General features: G+C 46.9%; 1 protein-coding gene across 2 annotated transcripts in view; it reads left to right on the plus strand.

Moving 5' to 3' along the window:
* Positions 1-16,553, plus strand: part of RPH3AL (rabphilin 3A like (without C2 domains)) — a 38,491-nt gene continuing 21,938 nt past the window's right edge. Inside the window, exons 1-5 of one of the 2 annotated variants that reach the window (XM_087925015.1) lie at positions 1-291; positions 640-727; positions 9,960-10,076; positions 11,846-11,989; positions 14,450-14,579. In XM_087925015.1, the coding sequence (XP_087781141.1) occupies positions 10,000-10,076; positions 11,846-11,989; positions 14,450-14,579 (351 nt within the window). In that variant the 5' untranslated portion in view covers positions 1-291; positions 640-727; positions 9,960-9,999. The remainder of the gene's footprint in view (positions 292-639; positions 728-9,959; positions 10,077-11,845; positions 11,990-14,449; positions 14,580-16,553) is intronic. The other variant, XM_087925009.1, reaches the window with a different exon arrangement.

Here is a 16,553-nt window from a genome sequence, read left to right on the forward strand (position 1 = left end):
ACTCGCAACAACACACAACTGGGCTGGGTAAGCCGACCTATCTCACCTGGCCTTTCCTGACAGCTGCAATCCGTTCCGGGAATCCAGCCCGGAGTTTGCCACCCGCCCAGCCACTGTCCGCCTTTTGGACGGTTGGCCCCTGTATTTATTTAATGGTTAGCAGCCTTGGTTATTACTTTTTCTTTTGCTTTTTGCGAAGCGTTGCTGTCGTGTGTGTGTGGGGGGGTCTTGCACGCTCCTGGTGCTCCTGGACGACACCCTCCCTCAGGCAAACAACTCTCCAGCCTTCAGGTGAGTGTGCAATGCGTGAGAGCGTCAGGACGTTGCAAAATTCCAACTTTCCGCCCCTTTTCCTTTTCCAAAAGGCACTTTTCTCTCTTCCACATCTGGCGGGACGCCCCCTCCTCTAAATGGTGGGGGGGGCGCCACCTCAGAAAGCCGCCCCCTCAGGCTTAGGTGGTGCAGATGGGAGTGTCAGGCGTGCACCTTTGGCTTTTCCGGTTCTTTTGAAAAGGCACCCCCACCCGTCTCTTGGGGGGGGGGTGGGCTCACCAGCCTTCAGGTTGAGTGTGCTATACATGCGTGTGTTAGGGCCGTGCCAAATTCCTACTTTTCTCCCTCTCTGTCCTTTTCCAAAAGGCACTTTTCTCTCTCCCACATCTGGCGGGACGCCCCCTCCTCTAAATGGCCCGGTGCGGGTTGTAATGCACTCCTCTCCAGCCTTCAGGTGAGCGTGCAATACGTGTGTCAGGGCCATGCAAAATTCCTACTTCTCGCCCCCTCCCCGTCCTTTTTGCAAAAGGCACTTCTCCAAAATGTGGCGGGAGGACGGGACGCCCCCACCTTAAATCACCCAGGGATTTATTTATTTTTTTGTGCACTCTTTGTGCAAAGCGCCCCAAAAACCCTCTTCCTGCCTCTTGCTTTTCTCTCTTAATTTTAATTTTAAAAATAATATTTTAATAAGCAAGAGAAAGTAACGAAAGCTTCGCTTTGCCTTTTTTGCTTCCTTTCGGGACTCTTTCCCCCGTAAATAAAAGGCCCGAATAAAACTCGGGTTTTTATTTGCTCGCTTTTTGTTTTTCCAAAAGTCAAATTTCCTTGTTGGGAAGCAAAGCTTCTCTCTCTCTCTCTCTCTCTCTCCCTCTCCGCCTTTGCAAACCTGTTGCTGCAGGAAAACAAGCCAGGAGGCGGCTGGAGCAACTGAGCTTCAGTAGAGTCGATCAAAGTTCAGCCTTGCAAAGATTATGCAGCTAAACTGATGGGGACAGGAGTCCTTGGGTTACGACCAGGAGTAAGTGTCCCAAGATTTCTGGTGTTAAGCGGGACAGCTGTGAAGCGAGTTTTGCCCCATTGGATGCCTTTCCTTGCCATAAGTTCAGGGAATTGCAGCAGTCGTTCAGTGAGTCCCATGCTTGTTAAGCCAATCGGGTTTCCCTCATGGCTTGTCGGAAGAACACCGAAGGGGATTGCATGACCCCGTCGTAAATATGAGTTGGTTTGCATCTGGATTTCAATCACGCGTTCACGAGGATGCTGAGTTTAGTCCCGTTTGATGATTTTTCTTGCCACAGTTGTTAAGTGGGTCACGGCAGTCATTAAGTTAGTCCCATGGTTGTTAAAGCGAACCGGACTTCCACCATTTCTAAGGAAGGCGTTGGCTAAGTGAGTTGTGCCGCATTTTATGGCGATTCTTGTCACAGTGGTTGAGCAAATCACAGTTCTGAAGCAAATCATGGTTCCTCAGTGAGCTGTCGCCCCATTTTATGACCACAGTTGTGAAACAAATCACCGCAGTCGATAAGTTAGTCACACGGTTGTTAAGTGAATCTGGCTTCCCCATTGTCAGGAGGTTGCAAAAGGGGATCGCACAACCCCGTCATAAATATGAGTCGGTCTGCGTCTGGATTTCAATCACGTGGCCACGAGGATGCTGAGTTTGGTCCCGTTTGATGGTTTTTCTTGCCATGGTTGTTAAGCGGGTCGTGGTGGTTAAATTAGTCCCATGGTTGTTAAAGCGAATCGGGCTTCCACCATTGCTGGGGAGGGGGCTGGCTAAGTGAGTTGTGCCACATTTCACGACGTTTCTTGTCACAGTGGTTGAGCAATTCACAGTTCTTAAGGAAATCACGGTTGCTCAGTGAGGTGTCCCCCATTTTACGACCATAGTTGTGAAGCGAATCACTGCAGTCGTTAAGTGAGTCCCACGGTTGTTAAGCAAATCCAGCTTTCCCATTGTCAGGAGGTCGCAAAAGGGGATACACTGTGACTGTCGTAAATACGAGTCAGTTGCCAAGTGTCTGTGATGGATTTCAAAGACCAGTCATTGGGCAGGGTGCCAAGATGTCTGACTGACATTTTATAGGGTTTTTACAAGTAGCAAAAGGCAACATAGATACAGCATAAGGATTGGAGAATAGATACCACATGGGTGAAACCTCCCAACCAATCCTTAAGAATAGTGGCGGTGTTAGTAAAATGAGATCACCTATAAGTTTGGAAAGTCCGGAAAGTTCCGACCCAAGATGGAGAATGAGATCGTACAAAAAGCAAAGAAGCCCATATAGGTAGACTCCGCAGTGTGCTGCTCATGCCATCTACAGGATCTTAATGGCTACTACAAATTACTACATGTCTGAATTTTGATCAAGCAAAGAGGGTGTTATGCTGTGACGGTCCTAAAAAACAATCCTAAGCTACTTTTTTTCAGCACCGTTATAACTAAATGAATGATTGTAAGGCAGGACCACTTGTAGCTAAATAAATTATAAAATAAAACACGTTCAGGAGGTGGTGGTGGGGGCGGCAGCAAGGCTGTAGTCATGCAAAAGCCAATGAAGAGACAGAATAAAAATGGCAGTGCCGGGTTTTATCTCTGTGACCATGTTTTTCTACTCTCCTTAGAGCTATGCTTCTGAAAGTGAGCCTCTGGGACTGCAACTCCCAGAATCCCTAGCTTTCCATTTCTTGGAGATTCTGGGAATTGCGGTCCAAGCACCTGGAGATACCATTTCATGGGGGTGGGGTGAGGATGAATGTCTGGTCCTTCACTCTAATCTCCTGGCTGCTTGTTGCTGTGGCCTCTTCCTAGCAACCAGGGCTTGTTTGTCCAGGTTGCCATGGTTACTTCCTGGCATAATCATAGTTGCCCAGGTATTGGCAAGGAAGCTGGGATGGGTAGGTGCAAAACCAGGCCTGGAATTTAGTCTGGGTAGATTCAAGTTTTCCATTTGGTATTACCTTACCTGTCTTCCTGTCCTGGCTTCCCTCCCTCCTTTTTCCATATTTATTCTTCCTTTTTTCTGACCTCTATCTCTTCCTGTCCTTCTTTCCTCCCTATTTCATCTTCTTTCCTTCCTTCCTTCCTATTCCTTTTTTTCTATTTTTGTTTCTTTTCCTTCATTCTTGTCTTTCCTCCCTCCCTCTTTCCTTTTATTGGCTTCCTCTATTCCTCTCTCCCTGCCTGTCATTTTCTTTCTTTCTTTCTTTCTTTCTTTCTTTCTTTCTTTCTTTCTTTCTTTCTTTCTTTCTTTCTTTCTTTCTTTCTCTTTCTTTCTTTCTTTCTTTCTTCCTCCCTTCCTTCCTTTTCCTCTCTTTCTTATTTCCTTCCTTCTTTGTTTTTTCATTTTCTTTTTTCTCTTTCTTTGTCTCCCTTTTTCTTATATCTTTCGCTTTCTTTCTTTTCTTCTCTTTCCTTCCTGCCTTCCTTCTTTTTCTTTATTTTTTCCTTTTGCTTCCTTCTTTCTTCCTTCTTTTCTTTCTCCCTCTTTCTTTCTTGTCTTATATTTCTTTTTTCTTCCTCCCTCCCTCCCTCTTTCTTTTTTTCTTTTTTCCTTTTCTTTCTTTCCTTCCTTCCTTCCTTTCCTTCCTTCCCTCCCTCCCGTCACCTGCTTTAAAAAGCAAAAGATAATTCAATGAAGAGAATTATAAGGTCTCCCCAGTCAAAGATGGGGACGTCTAATATCTCAAAACTAATATATTCTACACCAATGCAGGATAGAGACAAACCATGCAAAATTAATTTGATGGGTTCCCTTTCTCCACTGCGTGACTAAAGCTGCTTGATTTTCTGGCTGGTGTGTCTGTCCTGCGAGACTCTTGGCTTTTATTCCAAGTAATAAAAGGTCAACATCTCCTTTACTCTGGCCTCAGTTTCTACTAACTTCCCTTTGAGTTTAAAAGCCAGAGGAAGCTAGTTTGCTAAACTCTGTCCTTTGGCATCCTGTTTATTTCCAAGAAGGCCTCCTACTCATCCTTTGGGAATATAAAACCCCTTTCTGCCCCCTAAAAAATAAATAATGGTAGGGTGAGGCTGCAAAAAGATGAAAAAAGGCCATTTTGAGGTCATATTTAGGAGGAGGGATATTTGCTGAGAAAGGTGAGCCCCATGGGACGTTGTGACGAAGCAGGTCATAACAATTTATTTATATGCCACCCATCTTGACCACAAGGTGACTCTGGGCAGCTTAAAGTGGTAAAATTGGTGGTAAAATAACGAAAGTAATAAGCTGAGGAGAATTCTGCCAGTTTCTCCCGTCAAGATGAAACCACATAAGCCCCGCGGCCTCTTAAACCTGCACTGCACTCTCATGAGGACTACAGCCTTACGCAGTTTTATTTTCCACAGGGTTTTTAGGGAAATAAGCATGCCGGCTGAGGAATTCTGGGAGTAGAAGTCCAGCCATCTTAAAGCATGCCGGCTGAGGAATTCTGGGAGTAGAAGTCCAGCCATCTTAAAGCATTCCGTCTGAGGAATTCTGGGAGTAGAAGTCCAGCCATCTTAAAGCAGGCCGGCTGGGGAATTCTGGGAGTAGAAGTCCAGCCATCTTAGAGCATGCCGGCTGAGGAATTCTGGGAGTAGAAGTCCAGCCATCTTAAAGCATTCGTCTGAGGAATTCTGGGGAGTAGAAGTCCAGCCATCTTAAAGCAGGCCGGCTGGGGAATTCTGGGAGTAGAAGTCCAGCCATCTTAAAGCATTACGGCTGAGGAATTCTGGGAGTAGAAGTCCAGCCATCTTAAAGCATGCCGGCTGAGGAATTCTGGGAGTAGAAGTCCAGCCATCTTAAAGCATGCCGGCTGAGGGATTCTGGGAGTAGAAGTCCAGCCATCTTAAAGCATGCCGGCTGAGGAATTCTGGGAGTAGAAGTCCAGCCATCTTAAAGCATGCCGGCTGAGGAATTCTGGGAATAGAAGTCCAGCCATCTTAAAGCATGCCGGCTGAGGAATTCTGGGAGTAGAAGTCCAGCCATCTTAAAGCATGCCGGCTGAGGGATTCTGGGAGTAGAAGTCCAGCCATCTTAAAGCATGCCGGCTGAGGGATTCTGGGAGTAGAAGTCCAGCCATCTTAAAGCAAGCCGGCTGAGGAATTCTGGGAATAGAAGTCCAGCCATCTTAAAGCAGGCTGGCTGGGGAATTCTAGGAATGGATGTCCACACATCTTAAAGTTGCCAAATTTGTAAAACCCTGTTTTAAATTTAAACATTGTAAGTAGCACAGTCCTCCTGTTTTGGTCTTGTGTGATGGAAGGGTGCATTTTTGGTGCTGGGAATCAGGGGCTAAGATTCTCTCTCCTCACTTCCTTCTGACTGCCAGAATGGAGCCTTTTTCAGCCTGGGAACAGAATAGTCTGGAAAATGTGTTTTTTCCTGTCTGCAAAAGAAACCAAGGACAAACTATTTGTAGTTTCAATGCTGCTCGGGTGAGGCAGTTGGGCAGAAACCGGCCTTGGCCATTTGGAAGAGGAAGGAAAGCTGGCTTTTGAATATTATTTGCCTTTTCCTTGTCAAAAAAGAAAGAATGTGTGAGAATATATTTTTCCACAGGCAAAAATCAGACACCTGAACGAACAAAACAATAAAGTATTTCACGGATACATCTATGTTGGATTTGTGGTAACAATACAGGAAGTGTTCAACTTGCAAACATTCGTTTACTGACTGTTTGAAGTTACAACGGCACTGAAAAAAGTGATTTATGACCATTTATCCCACTTGCAATTCTTGCAGCATCCCTGTGGTGGTGTGATCAAAATTCAGATGCTTGACAACTTTTCCTTCCTTCCTATCTTCCTTCCTCCCTCCCCGCCCTTCCTTCTTTTTTCTGTTCTCCCTCCCTCTGTTTCTCCCTCTCTTCTTCACTTTTCCTTCCTTCCTTCCTTCCTTCCTTCCTTCCTTCCTTCCTTCCTTCCTTTTTTCTTCATTCTCCCTCCCTCCTTTTCTCCTGCTCTTCCTCTTCACTTTTCCTTCCTTCTTCCATTTTTGTTTCTTTCTTTACTTCCTTACACTCTTATCTTTCCTTTATTCCCCCCTCTCCTTTTATCACCTCCCTCTATTCCTCCCTCCCTGCCTCCCATTTTCCTTCCTTCCTAACTTCCATCTTCCTTCCTTCCTGCCTGCCTGCCTTCCTTCCTTCCTTCCTTCCTTCCTTCCTTCCTTCCTTCCTTCCTTCCTTCCTTCCTTCCTTCCTTCCTTCCTTCCTTCCTCTTGCAACTCTTGCCAGGATCCCTATGGTCGTGTGTGATCAAAATTCAGATGTTTGACAACTGACTCACATGTATGACAGTTGCAGTGCCCCGGGGTTACGTGTTCCATTTTTGTGACCTTCTGACAAGCAAAATCAATGGAGAAGCCAAATTCACTTAACTGTGTTATTAACTTAACAACCGCAGTGATTCACTTAACAACTGTGGCAAGATGGGTTGTAAAACCCCTTTAACTGTCTCGCTTAACAACAGAAATGTTGGGGGGGGGCAATGATGGTCGTAAGTTGAGGACTACCTGTTCCCTGCTCTAATGGTGTAAAATCACCCCCTTTTAGGGAAAAAATTATCAAGAAACTGAGGTAAAATTTACTCCGTGCTTATTCCTCCAAACTGTTTTCTTATACAGCTAATCCTCAATTTACAACATTTAGTGACCGTTCAAAGTTACCATGGCACTAAAAAAAGTGACTTACGACCATTTTTCACACTTACGACTTGCAGCATTCCCTTGCTCATTTGATCAAAATCTAGATGCTTGGCCATTGACTCACATTTATGACGTTCACTGCGTCCCAGGGGTCACGTGATCCCCTTTTGCGACCTTCTGACAAGCAAAGGGGAAAAGCCAGATTCACTTAACAACCAGGTTACTAACTTAACAACTACAGGGCTTCGCTGAACAATGGTGGCAAGAAAGGTCATAACATGGGACAAAACTCACTTAACTGTCTTGCTTAGCACCATAAATTTCGGGCTCAATTTTGGTTGTATGTCAAGAACTGCCTGTACTTGTGTGAAAACTTGGTTTATTACAGGGGTCTTTAAACTTGACAGCTTTAAAGACTTGTGGACTTCAACTCCCAGAATTCTTCCTCCAGTCATGTTAGCTCAGGAATTCTGGGAGTTGAAGTCCACAAGTCTTAAAGTTGCCAAGTTTGGAAGACCCTTGGTTTATTGAAATGTTAAAAAAGTGATTGACTCTAGACTCATCACTGGGTATTTTTAAGAAGAGTCTACACCAGGGGTCTCCAAACTTGGCAACTTTAAGACTTGTGGACTTCAACTCCCCAGAATTCCTCCTCCATTCATCTTAGATCAGGAATTCTAGGAGTTGAAGTCCACAAGTCTTAAAGTTGCTAAGGTTGGAGACCCTTGGTCTAGATCAGTGGTCCCCAACCTTTTTTGTGCCGCGGCCCGGTACCGGCATCACAAAATCATCCATGGCCCGGTACCGGCATCAGCACGCATGGCAAGGCGAGCCGAGCGACCGGCCAGCCAGCCGTCCTCCACTTCTCCCCGCCACCTTCAACTCCTCCTTTGTACCTGTGTTGATGGGCTTTGGGACGGTCGCTCGGCTCGCCTTGCCATGCGTGCTGAAAGAATCCTCGCACCTTAGTTTTGTTCGAAGCCACCCCCCCTCGATGAAACTAAGGCGCGAGGATTCCTTCAGCACCCAAACGCCGCTTTCTATCCGGAAAAGCTCACCGGAAGCACTTTTTCATCAAAACAAGATGGCGGCGCCCAGCAAACCGGCGGCCTGGTAGAAATTGTTCCACGGACCGGTACCAGTCCGGGACCGGTGGTTGGGGACCTCTGCTCTAGATAATCACTTTTCTGAAATGGTATAGGTTCTCCTGCTTGAGTAGGGCGCTGGGCTAGAAGACCTCCAAGGTCCCTTCCAGCTCATTCTACTTCTATTGTACTCCATTCTATTCTATTCTATTCTATTCTATTCTATGCTATGCTATTCTAAAAATAACTTTTTCTAAGGTATATATAATTGAATTTAGAAAGGAGCGAGATAATTAAGAGTAAGATTGAGAAAACTAAGGGAAGGGAAAAATTATTGAGAAAATGTTAAATTAGTAATAAGATATGGAACAGAACACAAAGATGAATATGAAATTGAATTTGTGTCTGTATGGAGAAGTGATAACCCGGGACCATGCTATTCTCAAAAAAGAAATTTTACTTGTATTATGTTTTGTGAAAACCCAAATAAAATTTTTATAAAAATAAAAATGACTTTTTCTCTAAAATAATTTATTTCTCTCTCCCTCTCTCTCTCCCCCTCCCTCCCTCTCTCTCTCCCTCCCTCCCTCCTTCTCTCCTCTCTCTCTCCTCTCTCTCCCCCTCCCTCCTCTCTCTCCCCCTCTCTCTCCCTCTCTCTCCCTCTCCCTCCCTCCTTCTCTCCTCTCCCTCTCTCCCCCTCCCTCCTTCTCTCCCCCTCTCTCCCCTCTCTCCCTCTCTCCCTCCTCCCTCTCTCTCTCTCCCCTCTCCCTCTCTCTCTCCCTCTCTCCCTTTTCTCTCCCTCTCTCTCCCCTCTCTCCTCTACCTTTCCCTCTCCCTCTCCCCTCCCTCCCTCTCTCTCTCCCCCTCTCTCTCTCTCCTCTTTCTCTCCCCTCCTCCTCCTTCTCTCCCTCTCCCTCTCCCTCTCTCCCCCTCCTCCTTCTCTCCCCTCTCTCCCCCTCTCTCCTCTACCTTTCCCTCTCCCTCTCTCTCTCCCCTCCCTCCCTCTCTCCCTCTCCTCTCTCTCTCCCCCTCCCTCTCTCTCTCTCCCTCTCCCCTCCCCCTCCTCCTTCTCTCCTCTCCCTCTCCCTCTCTCCCCCTCCCTCCTTCTCTCCCCTCTCTCTCCCCCTCTCTCTCTCTACCTTTCCCTCTCCCTCTCTCTCTCCCCTCTCTCCCTCTCCCTCCCTCCCCTCTCCCTCCCCCTCCTTCTCTCCTCTCTCTCTCCCCCTCTCTCCTCTCCCTCTCCCTCTCTCCCTCCCTCCCTCTCTCTCCCTCCCCTCTCCTCCTTCTCTCCCTCTCTCTCTCCCTCTCTCCTTTTTCTCTCCCTCTCTCTCCCCTCTCTCCCTCTACCTTTCCCTCTCCCTCTCTCTCTCCCCTCCCTCCCTCTCTCCCTCTCCCTCTCTCTCCCCCTCCCTCCCTCTCTCTCTCCCTCCCCTCTCCCCTCCCCCTTCTCTCCCTCTCCCTCTCTCCCCCCTCCCTCCTTCTATCCCCTCTCTCTCTCCCCTCTCTCTCCTCTACCTTTCCCTCTCCCTCTCTCCCCCTCCTCCCTCTCTCCCTCTCCCTCTCCTCCCCTCTTCTCCCCCTCCTTCCTCCCTCTCTCTCTCCCCTCTCTTCCTCTCCCTCCCCTCTCTCCCTCCTCCCTCTCTCTCTCCCTCCCCTCTCCCTCCTTCTCTCCCTCTCTCTCTCTCCTCTCCCTCTCTCTCCCCCTCTCCCTCTCCTTTCCCTCTCTCTCTCTCTCCTCTCTCTCTCTCCCTCCCTCTCTCCCTCCCTCTCTCCCTCTCCCCTCCCTCCTTCTCTCCCTCTCCCTCTCTCCCTCCCTCCCCTCCCTCCCTCTCCTCTCTCTCTCTCCCCCTCCCTCTCTCTCTCTCCCCTCCCTCCCTCTCTCTCTCCTCCTCCCCCTCTCTCCCTCTCCCTCTCTCTCTCCCTCCCTCTCTCTCTCTCCTCCCTCTCCCTCTCCCTCTCTCTGCAGGTTTAACTCCATTTTCCGCAGGCCCAGGGCTGACTGATCCATGGCAGAAACCATTTTTGGCAATGGGAATGACCAGTGGGTTTGTCCCAATGACCGACACCTGGCCCTTCGCGCCAAGTAGGTGGATCTGTAATTTTCTCCCATCCTTTAATCAAATCGTGATCATAATTGGAATTTTTTTCCCCTCATTCCTTCATGGAAACGTGCTCAATCTTGCTTGTAAGGCGTGATGGGGGCGTCTCGGAGACGATCTGCACGTCGTCCTTGAGTTACACCAGCAATTGAGCCCAAAATATCCGCTGCTAAGCGAGATTGTGAGTTTTGCCCCCATTTTACGACCTTTCTGGCCACAGTCGTTGAATGAATCTGGCTTCCCCATTGGCTTTGCTTGTCAGAAGGTCGCAAAATGGATTGTTGTGGTTCGCCGGCAGCCGGTGCGGACGGCAGAGGTATCGGATAGTGAGGACGAAAGGAAACCCGTCAGGGAGTCTGGGGAGGACTCAGATGAGGGTCCTGCATCCTATGCAGGGGGGGGGCCAGGACCATCTGGGAGTGGGGTGCTGCCTTCAGAGCCTTCGGAGTCTGGCAGCAGCGAGGCAGAGGAAGAAGGGGAGCCTGTTCCCAGTGTGCGTATGCGCAGAGCTGCTAGAAGGCAAGAGCAGCTGAAGCAGAAGGAGTGACTCAGGAATAAGGCTGAGAGGTGATTGCCCCTCCCATCAGGGATAAAAGTCAGTCCCCAATGACGAAGAGCTTTGCAGGAAGCAAGGTAGTTCAGTAATCTCCGAGTCCTTCGTGAAGCTCTTCTGAGTTTTTGGGTTTATGTTATGTTGTTATCAATTGTTTATTGATTTGATTTGTCAATTGCTTACAAGATAATAGGTATAAGTATAAACATGAGTAAGAATACAGGAAAGAGGTACGAATAAATGGGGACAATAGGACAGGGACAGCTGGCACGATGGTGCACTTATGCACGCCCCTTTCAGACCTCTTAGGAATGGGATGAGGTCAACAGTCAACAGAGGTTAAAGTTTTGGGGGTTTAAGGATATAACAATAGAGTCAGGTAGTGCATTCCAGGCATTGACTACTCTGTTGCTGAAGTCGTACTTTCTGCAATCAAGTTTTGAGCGGTTGACATTGAGTTTGTATCTGTTGCGTGCTCTTGTATTGTTGCGGTTGAAGCTGAAGTAGTCATTGACTGGTAGGACATTGTAGCAGATAATTTTGTGTACTACGCTTAAGTCCAACCGTAGGCGGCGTAATTCAAGGTTGTCCAAGCCCAACATCTCAAGCCTGGTGATATAAGATATTCTGTTTTGAGCAGAGGAGTGTAGTAATTCTTCTCGCGAAATAATTCTGGACGTCTGTTTCTTGGCAGCATTCAACAGCACTGAACAGCGTGCTCTTATCTGGAAGAACTGTGTTTTATGTGTTTTGGCTAGGAATGCAAATAATTCCCAGCGTGGCATTAAAAAAAGGTTTTACTTTTAAATTCAGTTTGTGTTTTATTAAGTTTGACGAAGCCAGGGTCAGAACGGGGATCACATGACCCTGGGACATTGCGACCATCATAAATATGAGACAGTTGCAAAGCGTCCGAATTTTAGTCATGATGCGACCATCGTTGGGGATGCTGCAGTGGTTTTAATAGAATCACAAGAGTTGGAAGGGACCTTGGAGGTCTTCTAGTCCAACCCCCTGCTCGAACAGGAGAACCCTACGCCACTTCCGACAAATGGTTCTTCAATCTCTTATAGAAATTTAAAAAATGGTCGTAAATTCGAGCCAACCCGCATTTAGGTATGCAAACGCTGCCTTTAAAGAAACAGAAACCCCGATTGGCTGGGGAAAAAAAAATTCAAAACTAGTTTGTTTCCTTTGCAGGCTTCACACCGGTTGGTCGGTGCACACTTTCCAAACGGACCGTCAGAGGAAGATGCAAGCTCTGGATTCGAAAGAAATGGAGGTCATTCTGGCGGTCATCCAAAGAGCAGAGAAGCTGGACATAATCGAGCAGAAGAGAATAGGGTATTTGCCTGCTTGCTTGCCTGCCTGCCTGTCTGTTTTCTTTCTTTCTTTCTTTCTTTCTTTCTTTCTTTCTTTCTTTCTTTCTTTCTTTCTTTCTTTCTTTCTTTCTTTCTCTCTCTCTCTCTCTCTTTCTGTCTCTCTCTCTCTTTCTTTCTGTCTTTCTTTCTCCATCTTTCTTTCTGCTTCTTTATCTATCCTTCTCTGTCTAGTCTATCTATTTATCTATCTTATCTATCTGTATCTATTATCTGTCTCCATCTATCTCTGCCTTTCTCTATCCATCCTTCCTTCTGTCTGTCTGTCTCTGTCTGTCTATCTATCTATCTATCTATCTATCTATCTATCTATTCCTCTCTGCCTCGTCATCCATCCATCCATCTCTCTCTCTACTTCTTCTTCCTCTTATCTCTGCTTATCTATCTATCTATCTATCTATCTATCTATCTATCTATCTATCTAGTCTATCTAGTGTCTATCTGGTGTATATAAATACATATACTTACGCATATATGCGCACCTGCACATAAACATGCATACATGTATGTATGTATGTATGTTTGTATGTATATGTATGTATGTATGTACATTCTACCTAACCAATTCTAACTGTTCATTCTAGTCACGTCGTCTTTTTAATGGATGAGCCAACAGGTCATGAGCTTGTCTGGTTGAAAGATAAATGGCTAAGCTGTGTTTTGTAGCCGGCTTTCTACCTTCTGGAAATAATTGAGATAATAATCCTGCAGCATTCAGCAGGGTTAATGCTCTGCACTATTTGAACCTTTTTTTTTAAAAAAAGCAGCCAGGGTGACAGTTCTAAAAAGAATTAGAACCTTAAAGTAAAGACACCTAGGATTTGCTGCTGAGAAATCTTTAGCCATGGACGGGGTAGCTGCTCCGAGGAACGTTTTTCTTTTCTACTTACTAAGTCCCTGAAAAATTGTATTTTGGGGCGAGGCTAAAGTGACTTTGAATCTTGTGGGTAGAATCCATTACAACCATTTTCCTAGCTGGATTTTTTTTTTTAAACAGGTTTAAAAAAAAAAATCCAGTCACTCATACCTTTTGTAATTGTCTGGGTCTGTGGATGAAAGCTATTTATCTCTTTTATCTGTCTGCTAAAGGATTTGGAAACCTTTTAACGTTCAAGGTCGGTGGCATTAAATCGGGCAGAAGGGATTTGAGAAAAATAGCAGAGATTATTAGTTCTGGCCTGGAAGAAGTAAGCCGTAAAGTCTTGCACGTTCACCCGATTGTGTTTAGACCTCCCATAGGTTGCACACGCTTGTGTGCAATTGGAGATGAAAACAGTTGTTTTATCTGCAGCCTTATAGTGCTTGTGTTGGGAGGGTCTGTTTTTTAATTTAAAAAAATATATATATAATTGCTTTTAAAATAATGACAACACAGGAAAAAGAAAGCTGAGATAATTGGGATATGTGTGTGTATGTACGTGTATATACACACACACACGCTTCAAAGAAAAGGAAGCACATAATTAGGATAAAAATATTTACAATGTCAAAGAAAGAAAAAACACTCATGGAAAGGTTTTTTTTCTTTTTTTAAAGCGAATGAATATAACACAGGACAAAAGAAAATCACGTACCATAGACCGTTTTTAACTGCATAATGAACAGAATAACAGAGTTGGAAGGGACCTTTGAGGTCTTCTAGTCCAACCTCCCCCTGCTCAGGCAGGAAACCCTATATATCCATGATGGTGAACCTATGGCACGCAGAGCCATTTGTGCCAGCATGCGAGCTGCAGGCAAATTTACCTCACTGGGCTTGGGCGTGCCTCACAGCTGATTTTTGGCCCGTTTGAGGCCTTTTTCGGCCTCCCAAAGGCTTGAGGAAGGCTTCTGCAGGCTGAGAAATAGGCCCCTTTCGTCACTTCCTGTTTTTCCAAAAATATCGGAAGTGGCGAAACGGGGCTGGTTTTCGGCCTGCAAACCCTGCAGAAGCCTTCCTCAAGCTTTTGGGAGGCTGAAAAAGGCCTCAAACCGGCTGAAAATCAGCTGTAAGGTGCAGTGCAGGTAAGGGGGCGATGGGGGTGGGCGGATGGGGATTGCATGCACATGCGTAGGGGGTTTGGGAGGCGCCCAGAATTACAGTCGTAACTCCTGGAAGTCATTAAGCAGGTGACTGTCGCATGATTGTCTCAGATTTGCACAGTAGTCCTCGACTTTAGAAGTTTGTTCAGTGACTGTTTGAAGCTCCAACGGCATGGGAAAAAGTGACTTACGGCCGTTTTTCACTCTTACGACCAAAATTCAGACACTCGGCAACTGACTTGTAGTTATGACACTTGCAGGGTCACGTGATCCCCTTTCGCGGCCTTCTGGCAAGCAGAGTCAACGAGGGAAGCCAGGTTTGCTTAACAACTGGGTTCCTAACTTAACGACCGCAGTTGTCGGTTGGATCGGCTGTTTTGACAGGAGTCTCTTTGCCTCGCAGGCGCCTGGTGGAACGGCTGGAGAACATGCAGAAAAACGTCCTGGGCAATGGGTCGTCCCAGTGCCTGCTCTGCGGGGAAGGCCTGGGTTTTTGGGGGAGCACGGCAGTGTTTTGCCAAGACTGCAAAAAGGTAAGTTAGCCCACTTCAACCCCCACCCCCCACCCCCGGTTTCAGGTGTGGCCTAGAAAAATATTTTGAGGTGTCCTTTGGAAACTTATCTTGGCTCGGGCGACTTTTGAAAGGCGCGTTGGGAATTTTTGTTTTGTTTTTTTGCAATCGATTCTGGTAATATGCCGGCCATTCTGCTTCTTCCCACGCCGATCTTAACACAGGTGAGTCCTCGACTTAACAACCCTTTCATTTTTAGCGACCGTTCGAAGATACGGCAGCACTTAACCACCGTTGCAGTACAGGTAGTCCTCGACTCTACGGCTACGATTTATGTTGTTGAGAGAGGCGGTTGATTCGGGGAGTTTTGGCCCCGTTTGATGACCATTCTGGCCATAGCTGTGAAGTGAATCCCTGCAGTTGATAAGATAGTAACCCCAGCTGTTAATTGTCATGCCCCTGTTGGAGTCTGAATCCAAGGAGTGTGGCTCCGTTGGCTGTGGAGGAAATTGGGGAAGGGCAAAGTCAGGCTGGGCAGAGCAGGGGGAGAGGATAGAACAAGGGAGAGGGAGTTCAGAGGAAGACCTAGGCCCACCCCCTCTTCATGTTAGGGTACGCAGGGAGGAACAGAGAAGAGAGCAACGCTGTTTGTGTGGCTTACGGAGGAGGAAAGGGCCCTGATTCCCTTCATTAGCCACACCTGGGAATGAGAGTTTAAAAGAAATGCATGCTGAGTGCAATGGCTGCTGGGAACAAATGTGAGTTTATCTTGTGTTGATTTTGCTTATCTGTGTTCCTGGCGTCCTCCCAACCATGTTGAGTTATTGCTGTGCCTTCACATCTGGAATTCTTGCTCCTGCCTGCCGGACTAATCACCTCATTTTGCCTTGATTGGACTTATAGTTACAGTTTTTGTTGACCATGTTTTGGACTTGATTCTCTGCAGCCCAAGGCTGTTCCTGGGAGAGTTTTTCTCCAGCCCAGAAGGTAACCAGGACTTTGGGGGCAAAGTTGGAGCTAATAAAGGGACTCCTACTGATTATCTGACTGGGTTGCCTTTGTGCCACACCCCTTTGGGTCATCACATTAAGTGAGTCTGGCTTCCTCATTGATGTTTCTTGTCAGAAGGTCGCAAAAAGGGATCATATGACCCCCGGGGACACTGCTATGGTTGTAAATATGAGTCAGTAGCCAAGCAACTGAATTATATCATGTGACCATTGGGTGGTGACAAAGGTGGTAACTGTGAAAAATGGCCATAAGTCCCTTTTTTGCAGTGCCGTTGTAACTTGGAATGGTCGTTAAGCTATTGTAAGTTGAGGACTACCCTGTATTGCTTTAGTCAATCTTGAGCTGGTTAGGATTGAATTGTTCTGACCCAGCCTTCCCGAGATCATGAGGCCAACTCCTCGTTCCGATAAAACCCTTTTTATTTAGGTTATTAAAGGAAATTCCTCTCCGGCCAAGTCCCGGCAAACAGTCTTTCAAGAGATTTCACAATTAACAGACCTTGATCAGGCTTGGAGAGTTGCCAGGCCAATATCTTCCGAACGCCACTCTGTAGCAGGCAATACTTGGAAAAGGAGTCAGGAACGGATGTTCCCCCTAATGAATTGAACTAATTGTTTCCTGCAAACACCCCTCCCCTTTTGCTCCTCTTTTATTCCCTGTGGGAGGGGCCATTCACCGTCCACCTGAGCCTTTACTCCCAAGTCAACCCTTGTTCCTTAGCTGTTCCCTTCTCCGGGCAGCTCTGTGCATGCGCACCCTGGGAACAGGCTCCAGCTGTTCTTCTGCCTCACTGATCTCTGACTCCAAAGGCAACTGATAACTGTCGGACAGCTCCATCTCTGCCTCTGACGCAGACCCCTCCTCAGAGCCTTCCCCAGACTCCAGGACTGGCCTATGTTCCTCCCCAACCTCCTCACTCTCCGAGTGGATGAGCAGGTCTTCTAGCCATTTTCCTGTGCCTCTTCCTGCTCCCCTCCTTCTGAC

This window comes from Pseudonaja textilis, chromosome 1 (genome assembly GCF_049901715.1).
Source record: "Pseudonaja textilis isolate UNSWEBS1 chromosome 1, rPseTex1.2, whole genome shotgun sequence".
NCBI classification, from domain to species: domain Eukaryota; kingdom Metazoa; phylum Chordata; class Lepidosauria; order Squamata; family Elapidae; genus Pseudonaja; species Pseudonaja textilis.